General features: G+C 42.2%; 1 protein-coding gene across 3 annotated transcripts in view; it reads right to left on the bottom strand.

Annotated features, from left to right (window-relative positions):
• tet3 (tet methylcytosine dioxygenase 3) overlaps positions 1–16,238 on the bottom strand; it is a 41,873-nt gene that overhangs the window by 24,067 nt on the left and 1,568 nt on the right. Inside the window, exons 2-3 of one of the 3 annotated variants that reach the window (XM_043240515.1) lie at positions 14,132–14,785; positions 5,958–6,017 (exon numbers count right to left, since the gene is read on the bottom strand). In XM_043240515.1, the coding sequence (XP_043096450.1) occupies positions 5,958–6,017; positions 14,132–14,500 (429 nt within the window). In that variant the 5' untranslated portion in view covers positions 14,501–14,785. Of the gene's footprint in view, positions 1–5,957; positions 6,018–6,404; positions 6,857–14,131; positions 14,786–16,238 lie in introns of those variants that run through there. The other 2 variants (XM_043240518.1, XM_043240517.1) reach the window with 2 other exon arrangements.

Raw genomic sequence — 16,238 nt, forward strand, 5'->3', positions numbered from 1 at the left:
CACACACACACACACACACACACACACACACACACACACACGCACGCACGCACTCAAACGCAGGCGTACACACCGATGCAAATGAGCTCAGGGTCATCGAGTGCAGTAGGTCTGGGGCAGATCATGAATGGCTCAGACAGTCTTTGAGACCATCAAGACATCCGCTTCTGTTTCTCTTGACTTACCTTTAAGTTTTTTCCCATCTGCAATTCCCACGTTTTTTTATTTTCGCAATTCCCTTTTCTCTAGCGCTATCTATTGTTCTCTGACCCCTCCTCCCATGCCTGTCCGCCTCTTGTATTTTTTTGTTTATGCTTGCACCATATTTTTGGCATCCCCTGACCTGATGCTTCTTTCTTCGGGGCAAGGCGGGTAGGTTTGTGAGGTGTAGGATGTCGAATGCAAATGTCTGCGCGAGCCTGTCATAATTCGCCTGGCCTGACACATGGCACATGCAAGTCAGCACGCACCACTCAGCTGAGAGACCCCTCCTCATTTTACCCCACAAATACTCACAAAGGGAAAGGGAGAGAGACGGAGAGAAAGAAGCAGAGAGAGAGAGAGAAAGTGAGGGGGAAGCAAAGCAGAAAAGACATAAGGAAAGAGGGGGAAGGGAAGGGAGGAGCGACCCTCATCACTCAATAAGATGGTGGGAAAGGAGGAGGTATGAGACGGAGGAATAACACAGCCTAAAGAGTGCTCTTTGTGCAAGAAGTTTTGGAGGAGAAGGGAAAAAAAAACCGAGGTGAAATTTGATGAGGGGCATAGGAGAGAGGGGAGAGCAGAAAATAGCAGACGGAGGCTTGAAAGAGAAGAATTGAAAGACAATCGTGCTGAAGGAGATAGATGGACGACATCACGCAGATCTCTTTTTCAAATCGGGATGAAATCTGATCCATAACCCACTTTAGCTCGGCTATGCACTCTCATATGGCTGACAAATAACCCTCGAAATAATAACAAAAGATGCACGAAAAGAGCTCAAGCTATGCCGGGTTGCCACTAATAACCCCGAAACCCTATTCTGTTCAACTTCTTCGACAAAAGAAGCGGTAACAGAGAGAGAGAGAATACTATCTCCCCAGTTCTGCACGGTGGCTGGCTGCCAGCCTTGTTTCTCTCAGGAGTAAGGCTAAGATTAGCTCCCCATATGTTCAAGTCAGGCGTAGCTGCTCTTAAAGGGCCAGGGTCTCTTTGAAAATGGTACAAAGTACACTGCAGCACTGCATGCGCTGTTTTTGTCCCGGCTTCTCTTTCACATGCAGTTGCAATACAATGAGCACAAACGCCCTCCGGCTATCTGCCTTTCGCGCATGCACGGTCAAACGTAGATAAAAACGTACGTACGCTCGCATGCATTACTAGTGAGATTTTTTTTTTATTGTTTTAAAAGAAATGTATACACCGAGAACGTGTATCAATCAAGGATGTTTTAAATCGATCAATAGGGATAGCGAAGGCATTTTGTGCATTGTTACAAAAAAAACTAAAGCAAGTGATGCCTAGAAAATTGCATCGCGATATTGATGTTAACATAAAAATCGGAAATGTGTCTTGAGCAGCAAATCAGCATATTCGAATGATTTCGGTCACAAATAATGGCACTGTAAAATATGTTCAAATAGAAAATGGCTGTTTTAAATTGTAACAATATTTCACAACATTACGGTTTCCACTGATCAAATAAATGGTGAACAAAAGAGAAATCTCAACAGATCTGTGCATATGCATGCATTTTATATCTATAGATCTAAGGAAGAAATAAGTCACCAGGGATGAGGGGTAAGATGAACAGAGACAGATAATGCCGTTATTGAACTAGTTCTCAGCTGACGTGCCACACTACATCCAGTCCATTCACTTTTGCAGTACTGCAGTCATCTATTCCTCGGGAGATGCAAAGCCACAAGCCAAAGTGAAGGGCGAACAGGTGAACGCATGTGAAAGTGGATTTACAACAGACTGGCTTCAAAGACACAGGAGAGACCAGTATTTTAGTTTCTGAGCCACCAAGCAAGGACTTCTTACTAACCACCAGCTTCTCCTCTAATATGCAATTTGTCTGCCACCGGAGTCACCAGACTAATGCCTGTTTTCAAACAGGTTTGCCCAAACGCCGCATGTGTCTGTCACTGAGCCCAAGTTCACACCATCGCTTGACTCTGCGTCGCTTTTACCATTCATGATACCATTATATGAGACTTCGTTATAGCGGTCTCTCCACATTAAGCTTTGGGTAACACTTTATTTCACGATCACACCTATTAGCATGCATATTACTAGAATGTTAGCCATTTATTAGTGCTAATTAAGCACACATTAATGACTTATTCTACATAACCGATACCTAAACCTAACTTCAGTCATAAGTCATAGTTAATAGTTAACAAGTGTTACCTGTTTTTAACATCAAAAGCGACCACTTCAAGTTGCATTGGTTACTGTATTATCTTAAAAGCATCTGCACACAGCTGCAAGTTTTCAGCGCATTCATGATGTTTCAGCACCAAAACAGACAAGAATCTGCAAGCATTTATCATAGCTGTATCAGTTTCCATCCTCCTGACTTTGATCAAAAGTGGATAGTCGAAGCAGTCGCTTTTAAAAATCATCTGAACATGTTTAGCCAGTCTTGTGAAGAATCCAGTATGTTCCATGTAAACACTTTTCTCACATCTTTCTGCATACACACACACACACACACACACACACACACAAACCTGCTCACTTGACATTTAAAAATGCAAAACAGGATGCATGGTCTGCTGAAGTGTGTCATTTATTTGGAAGTTAAATTATTTTCTGCTATAGGCCTACCAGCTAAATATGTAGAGACAACAGAAAGCGAGCCATTTGTTGGCTGATACCCTGAAAAACACACTGTAACAATATCTAAATATTTTTGTTTGTCTGAGCATTCCAACCTGGCACAGCTAAAAGAGGACAGTTTGGTTTTTTCCATTAAAAAGTGCAAATCTGTGACATTATCAGTATTCCAGACCGATACTGTTATGTTGCATATTTGGTTCTTGAATAAGCTTTTATTGGTTGAGGGTAAACTGAGTTGGTTAAAAATCACTAAATCATTGCATGTTTACCCCAAAACGCCTGTGAATTACACAGGTCCACAAACATTTAGTGCGTTAGCAGACAAAATCAGTATATGTGTTTGATATATGGTTCAATTATAAAACTAGCTTGTCTTACAACAAACACATATTGATTACTGCAGTGAACAATTAAAAACTTTAGCACAATTAAACTGTGCAATTTGTTTAGCTCATATATAGCTATACAACAAGAACAGTAAACATCTAATAAAATCTATCATGCATTTCTGTTATTCTAAAGTCAGTCCTAGTACGTGCTTCTAAACCGGTGGTATATATGTTTTACAACAAGTCCTTTTCGGATCACTCTCTGGACTTTGGTATGTTTGGTTGGGTGGATACACAGTGAAAAAAAACAGACCTAATGTTACGCAAACTTTGCTTTGAGTATAGCTTGAGCGTGTGTGTGTGTGTGTGTGTGTGTGTGTGTGTGTGTGTTACTGTATTCAGGTCATGTGCGTGACGGATGACTATGCATAAGCTAATTAAAACAGTTTACAGACATCCCGTTTTTAACATCCCGTTTTCTCAGTAGCGCACTCCCAGTTGTCATCTGTAGAAAACAACCGGTTTATTTCAGAGCGGATAACATGGCGAGAATAATTTCAGAAACCAAAACAAGCGGCTTCCTGCCTTTCGCATTAACTTTAAACGCTAGCAAACCATTTCCCCTCGGCAGCGCTGCGTTCACACATACTACATACAAACAGCTCGTCACGTGAGCGGCCTCGTGGGCGGGGCTGAACTATAATTACAGCCGTGATGTCATCTGCCACTCACTGTTGCCGCAAAATCTAGGTCACCGTTAACCCCTTCCCGTCACGCCAGGGGATTCCTCCAAACGAGCCATTACTACAGACTTTCCATGAGCTCTTTAATGTGGTGTTGCCTCCCATGCAACTTTCGCAGCCTGCTCTACGAATAAAAGGGGTGATGATGTACATTTACCCCACAGATCAAGCGCTTACAGTAGAGCCGCGTCAGCTTGTATAGTCAATCGCAGAGCGCTTTCATGTTTTGGTTATCCCCAGAACTCGAGCGCATTACGTCAATCGGAAGCCAAGCCAAAGGAAAGCAACACCGCACAGAAGCAACACCTCTTCAGAGAGCCTCGCACGATCTTCATTTTGTCCGCACCGCTCAACGGTTTCTGAGTAGCGCCGAGTAATTATATAACAACACAACGCACGTGTCGCATCACAGCCGCGGCGATGCCGGTCCACAGTCACGCGGATGCAAAGTATTTTGAAAGCATATGAGCATCGGTGCAAGCCGTCCTTTCACGGAAAACTGGCAATTTGTGGCCGCGCGACAGCGGAGAGCGACAGATGAGGGGCGTGTTGGACAACTGGTAAGATGCGAACAGAATTATGAGACCAGAGAGTAAGACAAACCCACGGGTCGGACTGAGGTTATGTAATACCTTGCGAATGCATTGATGCATGATGATGCATGATGCATTTGATCACACGAGCCAAAAGAGTTGGTCAAAAATTATCTATCTATCTATACACACACACACACACACACATATATATAGATAGATAGATAGATAAATATGTGTATGTGTGCATCTATATGTCTGTGTGTGCTTTCAAATGATAATGATTAATTGCATCCGCAATAAAAGTTTTTGTTTACATAATATTTGTATATGTACTATGTTTATTTATTATGCATATAAAAATACCGTACACACAACAGTATATATTTGAAAAATATATAAATAAAGCATATTTTTATTAAATACATACATGCATTTGTTTGTAATTCGAAACGAAAAGCGCATGCGATTGATCTCGATCAGTCGTTCGTCAGCACTATACAGCCGCTGCTTGTCACAGCAGTCGGTCTTTTGCTGATTCTGATTGCTCGTATCGTCCTCACTCGTAAGGTGCAACAGCGTCTGCTAAATGACTAAATGCGAGTATATAAAGAGCGACTTGTGACCGAAGCTAAGCCGTGAGCGTGAGGAGGAGCGCCGGTGCTGTCCAGACTGTCTGCTTGATTTTACAGCAGTCGCACCGGTTTCTGATTTCTCCTCCGTGTAGATCGGCACATTCGCCGAGGGCGGTTCGCACCTAAAGCTCTTAAGGCCCGTCGAGTCTCTCTTAACTCTGGCGCTACGTTACTCTTAGTCCATAAACACTCCGCCACGTGCTCGCTGACACGGACACACAAATACAGCGGCGTCACCGCGCATGCGTGCCTTCATGTGACCCACTAACTTTTACTCCCTTTACCTCAGATGACTGGAAACTTTGGCAATCCCGCCCCGCCACTCTTTTCTCTGTTCCTGGGCTTGACACAGAGCGCAGAGAAAAAGGAAGACAGACAGACTGACAGACCGAGCGAGCGAGATAGAGCCAAAGAGAAAGTAAGAGCGAGAGAGAGAGAGAGGCCACCTCCTCCTCCTCCTCTCTTCTCTCTCTTTGCCAGGCGAAGCTCACGCCTACATCTCTTCCAATGAGCGCAGAGCCCGGGTCTCTTTAAACCGGGGCCTAGTCCAGGCTAGCGTCTTCTCGCCCCGCTCGAGAGTCTTCACTAAAGCACACAGGAACAGAAACGAAGGCCACAAACACGAGTCGCACCTGCAGCACACAGGTGGATGCCTAAACGCAGCTGTCGAGCCGCATCTGGGCACGCTTTGGGCCTGTTGAGTCACGCAAGAGGCACAGATCATCAACCGCAGCTCAAAACATCGTGTCAGACCTGATTCATACTCACAAGAGGGGAATATCAGAAAGAGTGAACATCTACTGTAGCGACACACACACACACAGGCACACACACACACACACACACACAGAGACAGACAGACGGACGGACGTGGGGTATTTAGCTCACCTCTTTAGCCAGGTTTGAGATTACGGACCGGGGGGTTTTTACGTCTTCAAAATACTCCACCTTCCAGGACGACCGTGGAAAAAGAAAGAAAGGGGTGGGAAAAAAAGCAGATTGAGTACAATCAGTCAAAATACTAAAACGTCCACTCAGTGTGAAAAAAAAAAAAATGATATGAATCTTTTATCTTGCCAGATTTATGACAAAGCTCATAAAATGGAACATGCTGATCCTGCCCTTCGCATTTATACAGTCCAGCCAATAGTGATCTAAAACACACCGATATTCAGTATACAGCAGCGCATGCCAGTGTATATCTCACATTTAAACGTGAACTAGTTACGTCTGACCCCAGTCTTTCTAATAAACCGGAGCCGTTCAGAGTCCCCCTCCTCCTCCCCATCTGCCATTACTGTCCGTCATTTTTTCCCAGTGCTAATAAATATTTACCTACTCAGCCTCGCTGCCTTCGCGTCTTGCTCGTCGGTGGCGAGAGGTATCCCCATCAGAAGACCCAAAGCATTCTCTCCGCGTCCCCCCCACCTCTCTCTCGCTCTGTCTTTCTTTATCTTTCTTTTCTTCTCCCTCTCTCTTTCTGGTCTCTGTCCATTCAGGAAGCCATCTTGTGTTCTTAATCCTGTTTTACATTAGCTCTCGTACGCTCTTTCGCTCTCGCCCTCCCAGCCTCTCTCTCTCTCTCTCTCTCTCTCTCTCTCTCTCTCTCTCTCTCTCTCTCGCTCACTTCCTCCAATTCATGGCTCGACCACATACACACAGAAGCATTTTTTTTTTTTTAAAAGGCAGTGTGATCGCTATCACTGCTGCACTATAGCCTCCTCCCTCTCTTTCTTTTTCCTCTACCCCCCTTCCCCCCTCTCCAAACGAAAAAGCTAACAGAATACGTGATGTGAATACTCCTCTCCGACCCACACACACACACACACTAACGCGACGTCACGCCACGGATCACAAAGAGCGGCCGGCGGCCAATCGGAGGCGAGCATGAGCACTGCTGCTAGGGTGAAGCAGACAAGAGGAGAGAGAGAGAGAACGGGCGAGAGACATAGGCGCAGAGAGCACGAGGGCGGGATGTGCTGGATAAAGAAAGAGAAGGGGGCGCGTGCTGCGAACAATGCGTGTGCATGTGCGTCTGTGCGTTTCAGACTTTGGGGGAAGGGTTTCTCTCATGCACGCTGTGGCTGTCAATTATCTAACCCGGCTTGCCTTCTTTAAACAATGGCTCTGGAATGCGGTATCACTGAAGACCATCTGTGTCTCGGCTGCACGCAACAACTGGACTGGACTGCGCACATGCATTTGACAGAGAAACACACAGACGCAACCCAAGCGGGTGACGTGCGATCAGCTGGAGTCGTTGGTCCAAAAACGCGCAGTTTACAATCCTCCGACCCAACACAAAACGTGAAAGCAACAGCGTTTAAGACGCAACTTGGCATTGCAAATGCGATCCGAATCTCAGCTGTTTCAAAGCGCGCAACTGTGCATGCCTGAAATACCACTGTAAGAGCTTTTAGTCTTTCAAAGTCTATAAACCATAAGCATGGTAGACTACAACCTCTGCTGGCCAGACCCACAAACGCCTGCTAGATAGAAATGCGAGCGAGTCGTTACAATAAAAATCCTTCCGTTAGGGGTTAGCGGCGCACGCGCTCGCATGCATTGAGAAAACGACTCCGACTACGCCATAAACAGATGAAAATTTCATTTAACTGCATGATCTGCCTGTTCCCTGAGCGTGGCTGACGCTAAGAGCTTTCGAAGAACCGGCGGACGTTTGGTGACGCAGCAGTTGTGATGAGAGCGGATTACGCAGCGTGGGAGTTCCAGGAACATCGCGTGCGCGCGTGCATCTGCGTGAAGGTCTGCAGCAACCACCGGGCTCGGCGAGGACCAACTTTTCTCTTTTAACGCTTCCGGCGTCGTGAGAAACGACGGGAACGTCATTCGGAGGTGCGCGGCGCGATGCACTGACTGGGCTGCGATGCAAATGCATTGGGAAGGACTGCCGCCGTCCTGATGTTATCTCGGCTGTTTGCTTTGATACCGGCTGAATCACCTGGTTTGTCACGAGAGCCAAAGTGCGTGAGTGGGCCATTAATCTCCTTCCCCGGCACTCGCGCGACAGGCCAGGTGATTCAGGCCGTATCAAAGCAAATCCCTTAAGGCTGTCGGGAAATTGTCGTAATCCTACCTGTGACCCCCCCCAACCCACTTTTACACACACACACACACACACACACACACACACACACACACACACACACACACACACACACACACACACATTTTCACACCGAGTTCTCGTGGTAAGACGAGTGAGACTGCAGAAACATCGTTAAGGCTTCATTGTTAAAGAATTGCAAAGGTCTCTGTGTGTGTGCGTGTCTGTGTGAGTTTAAATGAGGGTTAAGACATCGTTGTAATAACAGAAGGATTAACAATCCTAATTAACTCTCTCCTCCCCCTTTTCTTCAACAATAGCCAGCCCGAACTGAACTAATCCACAGAGTTTCTAAGGCCCTGCTCCAATACACACTCGAACCCACACCCGGAAATATATTTAGCTTTAATAAAAATGTCATTATTTGTTGAAAAAGCCACAAAATTATTGTGCAATAATTGTGTAATAAAAAGAGAACAAATACTACATTACATTCTAATACAAATATAGAGGTGCTGTCAAACACGTTATCACGATTAACTACATCCAAAGGTTTTTGTTTACATAATATATCTGTGTACTGTATTTATTACGCATATATACATATACTCACATACAGCGTATATTTTGGAAATATTTGCATGCATTAATATTAATGTACATTAATATTCTTATATTTTATATTATATAGAAATATATTCAATATATGAACCTACTTCCTTTAATATAAACATGCTGGTGTTTGTATTTATATATACAAAATAAATATATGTAACCTAAACTTTACTTAAACTTTAATTAATTATTTGACAGCACAATATATATATATATATATATATATATATATATATACACACACTCACACACACACACACACACATATATATATATTACTGTATTACTGTATTACTGCATTACTGTTTCGGAAATAGAGCAGAAAGCGTTAATAAAACTGCTCGGCTTTTAATTTGTATGATGCAATAATGCATCACATTTCAGATGAAAAATCTCCACAGCCCTCTCACACGACCGACTGGAACACACTGCAGCGAACGGATCAATACATGGCCTGTGATGGTCACTTGTAAAGAGCCCTCTTTAGTTTTGCATTATTTAACATTGCCATTCGTTTCAAACGTGCCTTTTTACATCTATATGTGATATAACGCAGATTCGTCTCCGAAGCGCTTAATGTTGCTCATCTACACAAAGACAAGCAGCAGCTACAGTAATTATTCCCGTTCAGTGACTGGTCGGGTTTATTAGCATTATTGAGTGCTGCTACCTGTCATGCACGCTGGGTCTGCTTTCATTCTGACTCTGATTGGTGGAGAGGGCTATAATGTGATTTGGTTGCCAGGCAATAGTGAAGTCAGCCGGTGGTATAGTGCAGAGGTCAGCTCAATGAAATATGGCCAGTACGGACACTGTAGCAGAGAGGCTTGTTGTTCCAGCTCTTTACAGCAGGCGTTCAGACTGAGAATAGGTTTTTGTTCACACGTGAAAGTCTAAATGCTCTGAGAATCTGGATGTGGATTAGGCTGAATGATGCATTTATGAATGTGAGACTTGCATGGGTAGATTTTGGAGCGGGTCTCCTTCGTGTGCTCAGTGAAGTGATGAGGAGGGAAAGGGGGATGGGTGACCCTGACAAACAAACACACACACACACACACACACACCATTTACATCTAATCCGCCTGATCCTTTGTCTGATCCAGTAAACAAAAATAGCAAACTGGTCTCTGACTAGTTTAAAAAATCCCTGGTATCAGAAACTGATACTGCTGACAGCCACACTGCTACTATCTGTATGAATATCAAAATCAACTGCGGGCGCCAGATCCTTTTCCTATCTAGCACCTACACTCTGGAACAATCTCCCTAACTCTGTTCAGGAGGCAGACACACTCTGCCAGTTTAAATCTAGATTAAAGACACATCTTTTTAACTTAGCCTACACATAACACACCAACACACTTTTTATTATTCAAATCCGTTAAAGGATTTTTAGGCTGCATTACTTAGATCAGCTGGAACCGGGAACACTACTCCTACAATACGATGTACTTGTGACATCGTAAAAAGAATGGCATCTACGCTAATATTAGTCCTGTCTCTTTCTCAATCTGTTTTCACAGTTTGTATCCAGACTAGATGGTGGATCAGCACCCAGAGATTATGTTCATCAGAGACCAGAACACCTAGATGAGCTCTGTGGAACGATCACCAGATCCTGATGCACACACACACACACACACACACACTAAGTCATTTACACTATCTGACACAGTTGCGTTTAAAATTGAACAGGAAGTTAAGTGCTGGGCGTCCGGTCAGAGGAGAACTGACCCCAACTGAGTCTGGTTTCTCCCAAGGTTTTTTTTTTCTTCATTCTGTATGGATGGGGTTCTGGTTCCTCTGACTTCTTGGTTGGGGACACTTAACTTCTAGTGATTATCGTTGAATTGATTAGAGACCGTCTCTGCATTTAATAACAAATTGGTCACTCACGTCATTATACATCCCTGTCATTGTATTCTTCTACTTTATACTGTACAGTGCTTTGATGCAACCTGTGTTGTTAAAAGCGCTATAGAAATAAAAATAAATTTATTGATTGATTGATTGATACTACTACTTTTAAAATTAAGGAGGCAAGTGCTATTTGCATTTCTTCTCAAAGTTAGCCAGTGTAATGCTGATGTGTTCTGGGTGATTTCAAGCTGCTTACTTCCAGGCTCAGCTCAAAAGAGTCCAAGTCACTGATATTTGGCTCTTCAGATGCCTCCCTTAATGTATTTTTTCTTACTAGTATCAACAAGGTGATAACTGTAAGTCTGGTTGGTTATCAACATTGTTTCTTAAGCATTAATATAACGATTTCTGAAGGAACTGCAGTAATGATCCTGAAAATTCAGCTTTGCATTAAAAAAAATTAAATACATTATTTGGTAACAATTTACTTAAAGTCCATGAATAAAGCATTGAAAAGTAGTTAGAATGCATTAATGATTCCTTATAATGAATTTTATAATGCACTGTACAGTCTCGTGAATAATTGTAACCACAGTTCATACATTATAACACTTACACTATACATTTTAAATTTAGTTACACCACACATTATTAATAATAACAATGCATTGTATCTTTAATAACCATTTACAAAGAATTATACATGCATGCTTTAACTAAAGTGTTTCTATATAATTCAATTGAAAACTGTTACTTTACCCTGTGATGATATTTGATCAATATGAGCGTTTTAAATTATTCTTTTAACAAATAAATGCAACCTTGGTCAGAGACGACTTCAAAGTCAACCTCATTTTGCTTTTCTTGATAGGTACAGCGTCTATTTCCATAAGCTCCTTCTATCAGTTACAGAAACACCTTGCTTGTCTATAAAACATGAGAAATGCACTTAGAAATTGAACGCTTGTAGTAAAACATCATGCCTCGGCGTGAAATGAAGCTACAGAAATTGGTCAAACACCCACGTCTACTTAGATACCACCGTTTTTTTCTCTGCTAAAATGTAACCAGACGTTTTGCATGGCATGCCTTGAATTGTTTGGTCAATAATTAGGCCGAGGGAAATGAGAGCGAGCAGGAAGTGTTGTTGTTTTCTATTATCGAATCAAAAGGTTTCCCACACAGAGACATGGATAGCTTTCCTTCAATTGTCCTCGCTGTCCTTTCCTGTTTATCTGCATTTCTCCTTTACCTCTCCACTGCTTCTCTTTTTCTTTGGCTTTCTTTCTGGTTCTCTTTTCTCTCTCTCCCTCCCCCGTTCTCCTTCCTCTTCTATTTGGCCACAGGTCAGCCCCCACGCCTCCAATGGTCAAAGGTCAAAGAGCAGAGTATATAAAGTAAGCAAGAGGAATTCTCCGCGCTGAGACTCTAAACCCGCTCAAACACACACACACACACACACACACACACACACACACACACACACACACACACACCTGGAAACCATGTGAGCCTCAAAAGACAGGCAAAAACGCTTTAAGCGAAACCGAAAAATCAGTGGTCTTCATTAGCAACGTCTCATTTCTGTTCGGTAACCAAAAACATTAAACATCTGTGCATGACATGCATTTTTGAATTGAACTGAATTGAATTGCATTTTCTATAGGCACCAAAAACAAACTTATTAAAGCAGAGACTTGATCTGAGATCATCTACACTGCAAAACAAAGCATTATAAGTATTTAAATATTCTTAAATCAAGTCTGAAAAATACATCAAAACCAAATCAGATCACACCTAAAACAAACCTGTTAATAATTGAATATTTTTTGCTAATGGTGATATGAAGTATTACAAGGATGATTTACTTTGAATTAACTTTTGGGTTTTTGTAACACTGTGCAGACAGATATCTTGTTTTTAGTATAAACTCACTTCGTTTTGGTAGATATGGGGGTCAATATTTAAATTGAATTTTGCTTCATGGCTAAATATCTCTTGATTTAAGAATGCTTGGATACTTGTAATAGGAAACGAGTCGCAAAAACTGAGTAAAAAGGCCAGTAAACATAAACCTAGCAACCTCGCAGAATACCCTAGCAACCAAAAACACCCTGAAAACCACCCACGACATCCTCACATCACGTCGGAGATGAGCAGACAAGCACCCGAATGATCTCAAATTATTTAAGAGTTGGCTTCAGAAAAGTTCTTGTTTTATTTGTCAGGATAGCTGCGTTCCAGCCAGCTGCTCTTTGAGAAAAGCAAGGCAGCACATGAAAGTGGGCAGCTTTAGTCATGATCATACGTGATCAGTGGAGGAAAAAAGACAGCAGCTGCTTCTTAAAAAACACACTGTAAACAATAAAACAAAGAGGGGCTCGTTTCGCTAAGCTGCTGAGAAGGAGCTTTGCTGCGGGCAGCTGAGCAATTCTTCAGCGCTGTTCAGTCTCACCGGACCGATTCTCATACCTTAACTAACCTCCCAAAGCCTTGAGCAAACACAAACACGCTCCTTAAGACACAAACAGCCCGGAGTCACCGAAGCCCATCTCATACAGTCACCAGAAACACAGCCTCGTTCAGAATCAGCTCAGGTGAACTCATTTGGTCTGTTTCGCAGATAGGGCTTAGACTAAACCAGGATTGGGACTTTTTCAATTAGGGGGAAAAAACACTTCTTGGAGCAAAAAATTACTTTTTAGGATGAATATTTTAGGATCGGTGAGTGCTTCTTTCCGTCGAAGCAGCTCAGACTTTACGTTTTAGTCTGGGACTAGTCTTGAGCCTCGCCTGTAAAACCAGGGGATAGTCATGACGTCACAAATGAAACCAAAAAAGATTAATGCTTACCTTAAAGGTTTAAAACTGATATAAAAGCTAAAAAGAGTGAGAATATGCTTATTTGAAACTGGCCGTATTTTCAGGTCATTGCTATCTAGGCGAGTGTGGAAGGATGAGAGGAGACGTGTCAAGACAGGACGGGTGAGGAATGCGTCTAGGAGGACCAGAAACAGCTAGTAAACAGGAACTAGTAACTACAGCCCAGCCTTTAGTGTTAAACACACGACGTGGATGGATATCGGTGCGAGGCGACGATGAATCCGAGTAGAACACACGCACAAGGTTTTCGTGCACATGATAAATAAAGAGTAAATGTTTCGAAATTGAGATTCGTGAAAAAGCTGAACGAACGAGCTTCTCTTTGATGTATGCATTTAGCCGAGATACTACTATTTAAAAAAAATGTAATAAAATCGAAATATTGAGCAAAATCAAGTTTTTTCATGCATACGATATATTTCTGGCTACTGCTATAAATATATGTGTCCTACCAATGTTTATATATTGATACATTCAAATGAATATAAATGTGTACATATGTAAACATATGCTGTATGTGTGTGTCTTTATACATAACTACACACATATAGTATGTGAAAAAGTTTTTGGATGCGTTTAAAAGTTGATCTATGACACTCTTTTATGTAGAAAAGCAGAAGGGCAGTGTGTTTACCTCCCATGGGCTCTTCCTCCTCTTCAGCTCGTCACACTTTCTCAGTTTGCAGATCTGGTGTCCGATCTTCCGGTTTAGGCAGTTGCTGCAGGTGCCGCAGTTCTCCTTCTTCATGCAAGGCCCACAGACGCCGCATCTCTTTCTCTTCTTCTTAAGAGGCGCCACGGCCTCCGGCGGCTCCCGGTCCGCCTCCACCTGCGGCAGAGAGAACAGGCCCGCTTGCTCGTGCTCGGACCTGATGTAGTCGTCCGCGGGAGACACCACCCTCGCGCTCCTGGCCCCGAGGAACACTTTAGGGTCCTCTTCGTCCAGAGAGAATTCATATATGTCCTGGACGGGAGGGCCAGGGCCTCCCCTCAGCTTGTGCATACCGACGGCGGTTCGAAAATACAAGGTAAAAAATACGGTTCTCTACAGCGCAGCGCAGACCAGTCCATAAAGCGTGCGTGCTGAGTCAGGGCCACGGGGAGGAACGTCTGGAGAGGGTCTCAAGAGGCTCAAGAGGAACTCCTTACTTTGAGGAGAGCGTTCTGGGCATGACGTCATTCACCTGCAGGAGCAGGTACGTGAGGAGCACGGCCACGGGTGATGGAGAGCATCTCTCTGCTAAACAGGAAGCACTTCTGCTCATTGCCAGAGAAGGCAGTTTAAGGACTGTACGGGAAGAAAAAGCTCAGGTTTAGGGTATATTTCAGTTTTGGTCAAATTAACTATACTGTAACTAAAGAAAGCAGAATTTATATATATATATATATATATATATATATATATATATATATATATATATATATATATATACACATATACACACACACACACACACACACACACACACACACATAAAAAAACGCTATATGAGAATGATTTTTTTATTTTTACATTTTGCTGTCACACCATAAGACATATGTATCTATCTATCTATGGAAAGTTGGAAAATAAAAATATATACAATATATATTAAAAAACATCATTCTCATATGGCATTTTATATATATATATATATATATATATATATATATATATATATATATATATATATATATATATATATATAAAACATTCTGAAAGTTAAAAAATATATATATATATATATATAATTCTGAAAAAAAAAAAAAAAAAAAAAAATATATATATATATATATATATATATATATATATATATATATATATATATATATATATATATATGTTCTATGAAAGCGACAACAAAAATGTAAAAATAAAAAAACATCTTCATTCTCTTATAGCATTTTTTTTTCTGTGATACCATAGGACACATTGATATATCAATTATTCACATGTATATTATATGGAGTGAGTTACTACAGCTTTATGAGCCCATTACAGGATTTAGTCAACATTACCATAATATATTGTATAATGTAATAAATCTGTTTATTTATCTAGAAATGTGAATATATTATATAACTATCTATCTATCTATCTATCTATCTATCTATGCCACCATCTGTCTTTCAAAGGTCATAAGTCAAAACACAGTGACAATAGCAGCCTGGAATCTCGTGATCGTTGTACAATCTCTTACTATTATGAGCAAAGGGAAGGAAAACCCAGACAAGACACAAAGGTACGGGATGACGGCAGGTACTACGTGCGAAATGTGCGCTAAAGCCGGGTTAGAATGGCGAGTCCCCCGAGACAGCTCTCCGCTGCTCTTTGTCTGTCCGTCGTGAGTCTCGGAGCAGGACGCTCTTTGTTCGGCGCTCGGGGACCGTCGGTAAACACGAGCGTTTAAACGGTAACCTGCGGGTCACGCGCGTCGACAGGAGCCGCAATGGCGCGTTATTTATTCTGTAATAGCGCTTTAAAGAGAAATCCCCTCGCTTCGATAGATCATTCATTCTCACATAGACTGCTGCTGCTGCGGAGTGATTGATACTTCAGATTAAGACACTATAGCTCCAAAAAAAAGCAAGCACTGTAAGTAACCCGCTCCTCTTCCTCTAATGCATGGCGTGTACGGCTTTAAAGTTTACAGCACCCTTACTGGATGTTTTCCAGCTATAGTTCCAGGTGCTATATGAAGGCTGTTTTCTTTATGACAACTGCACAAGAAGTGACCACGCTCGCCGAAGCAGATCCCCAA

This window comes from Puntigrus tetrazona, chromosome 5 (genome assembly GCF_018831695.1).
Source record: "Puntigrus tetrazona isolate hp1 chromosome 5, ASM1883169v1, whole genome shotgun sequence".
NCBI lineage: Eukaryota > Metazoa > Chordata > Actinopteri > Cypriniformes > Cyprinidae > Puntigrus > Puntigrus tetrazona.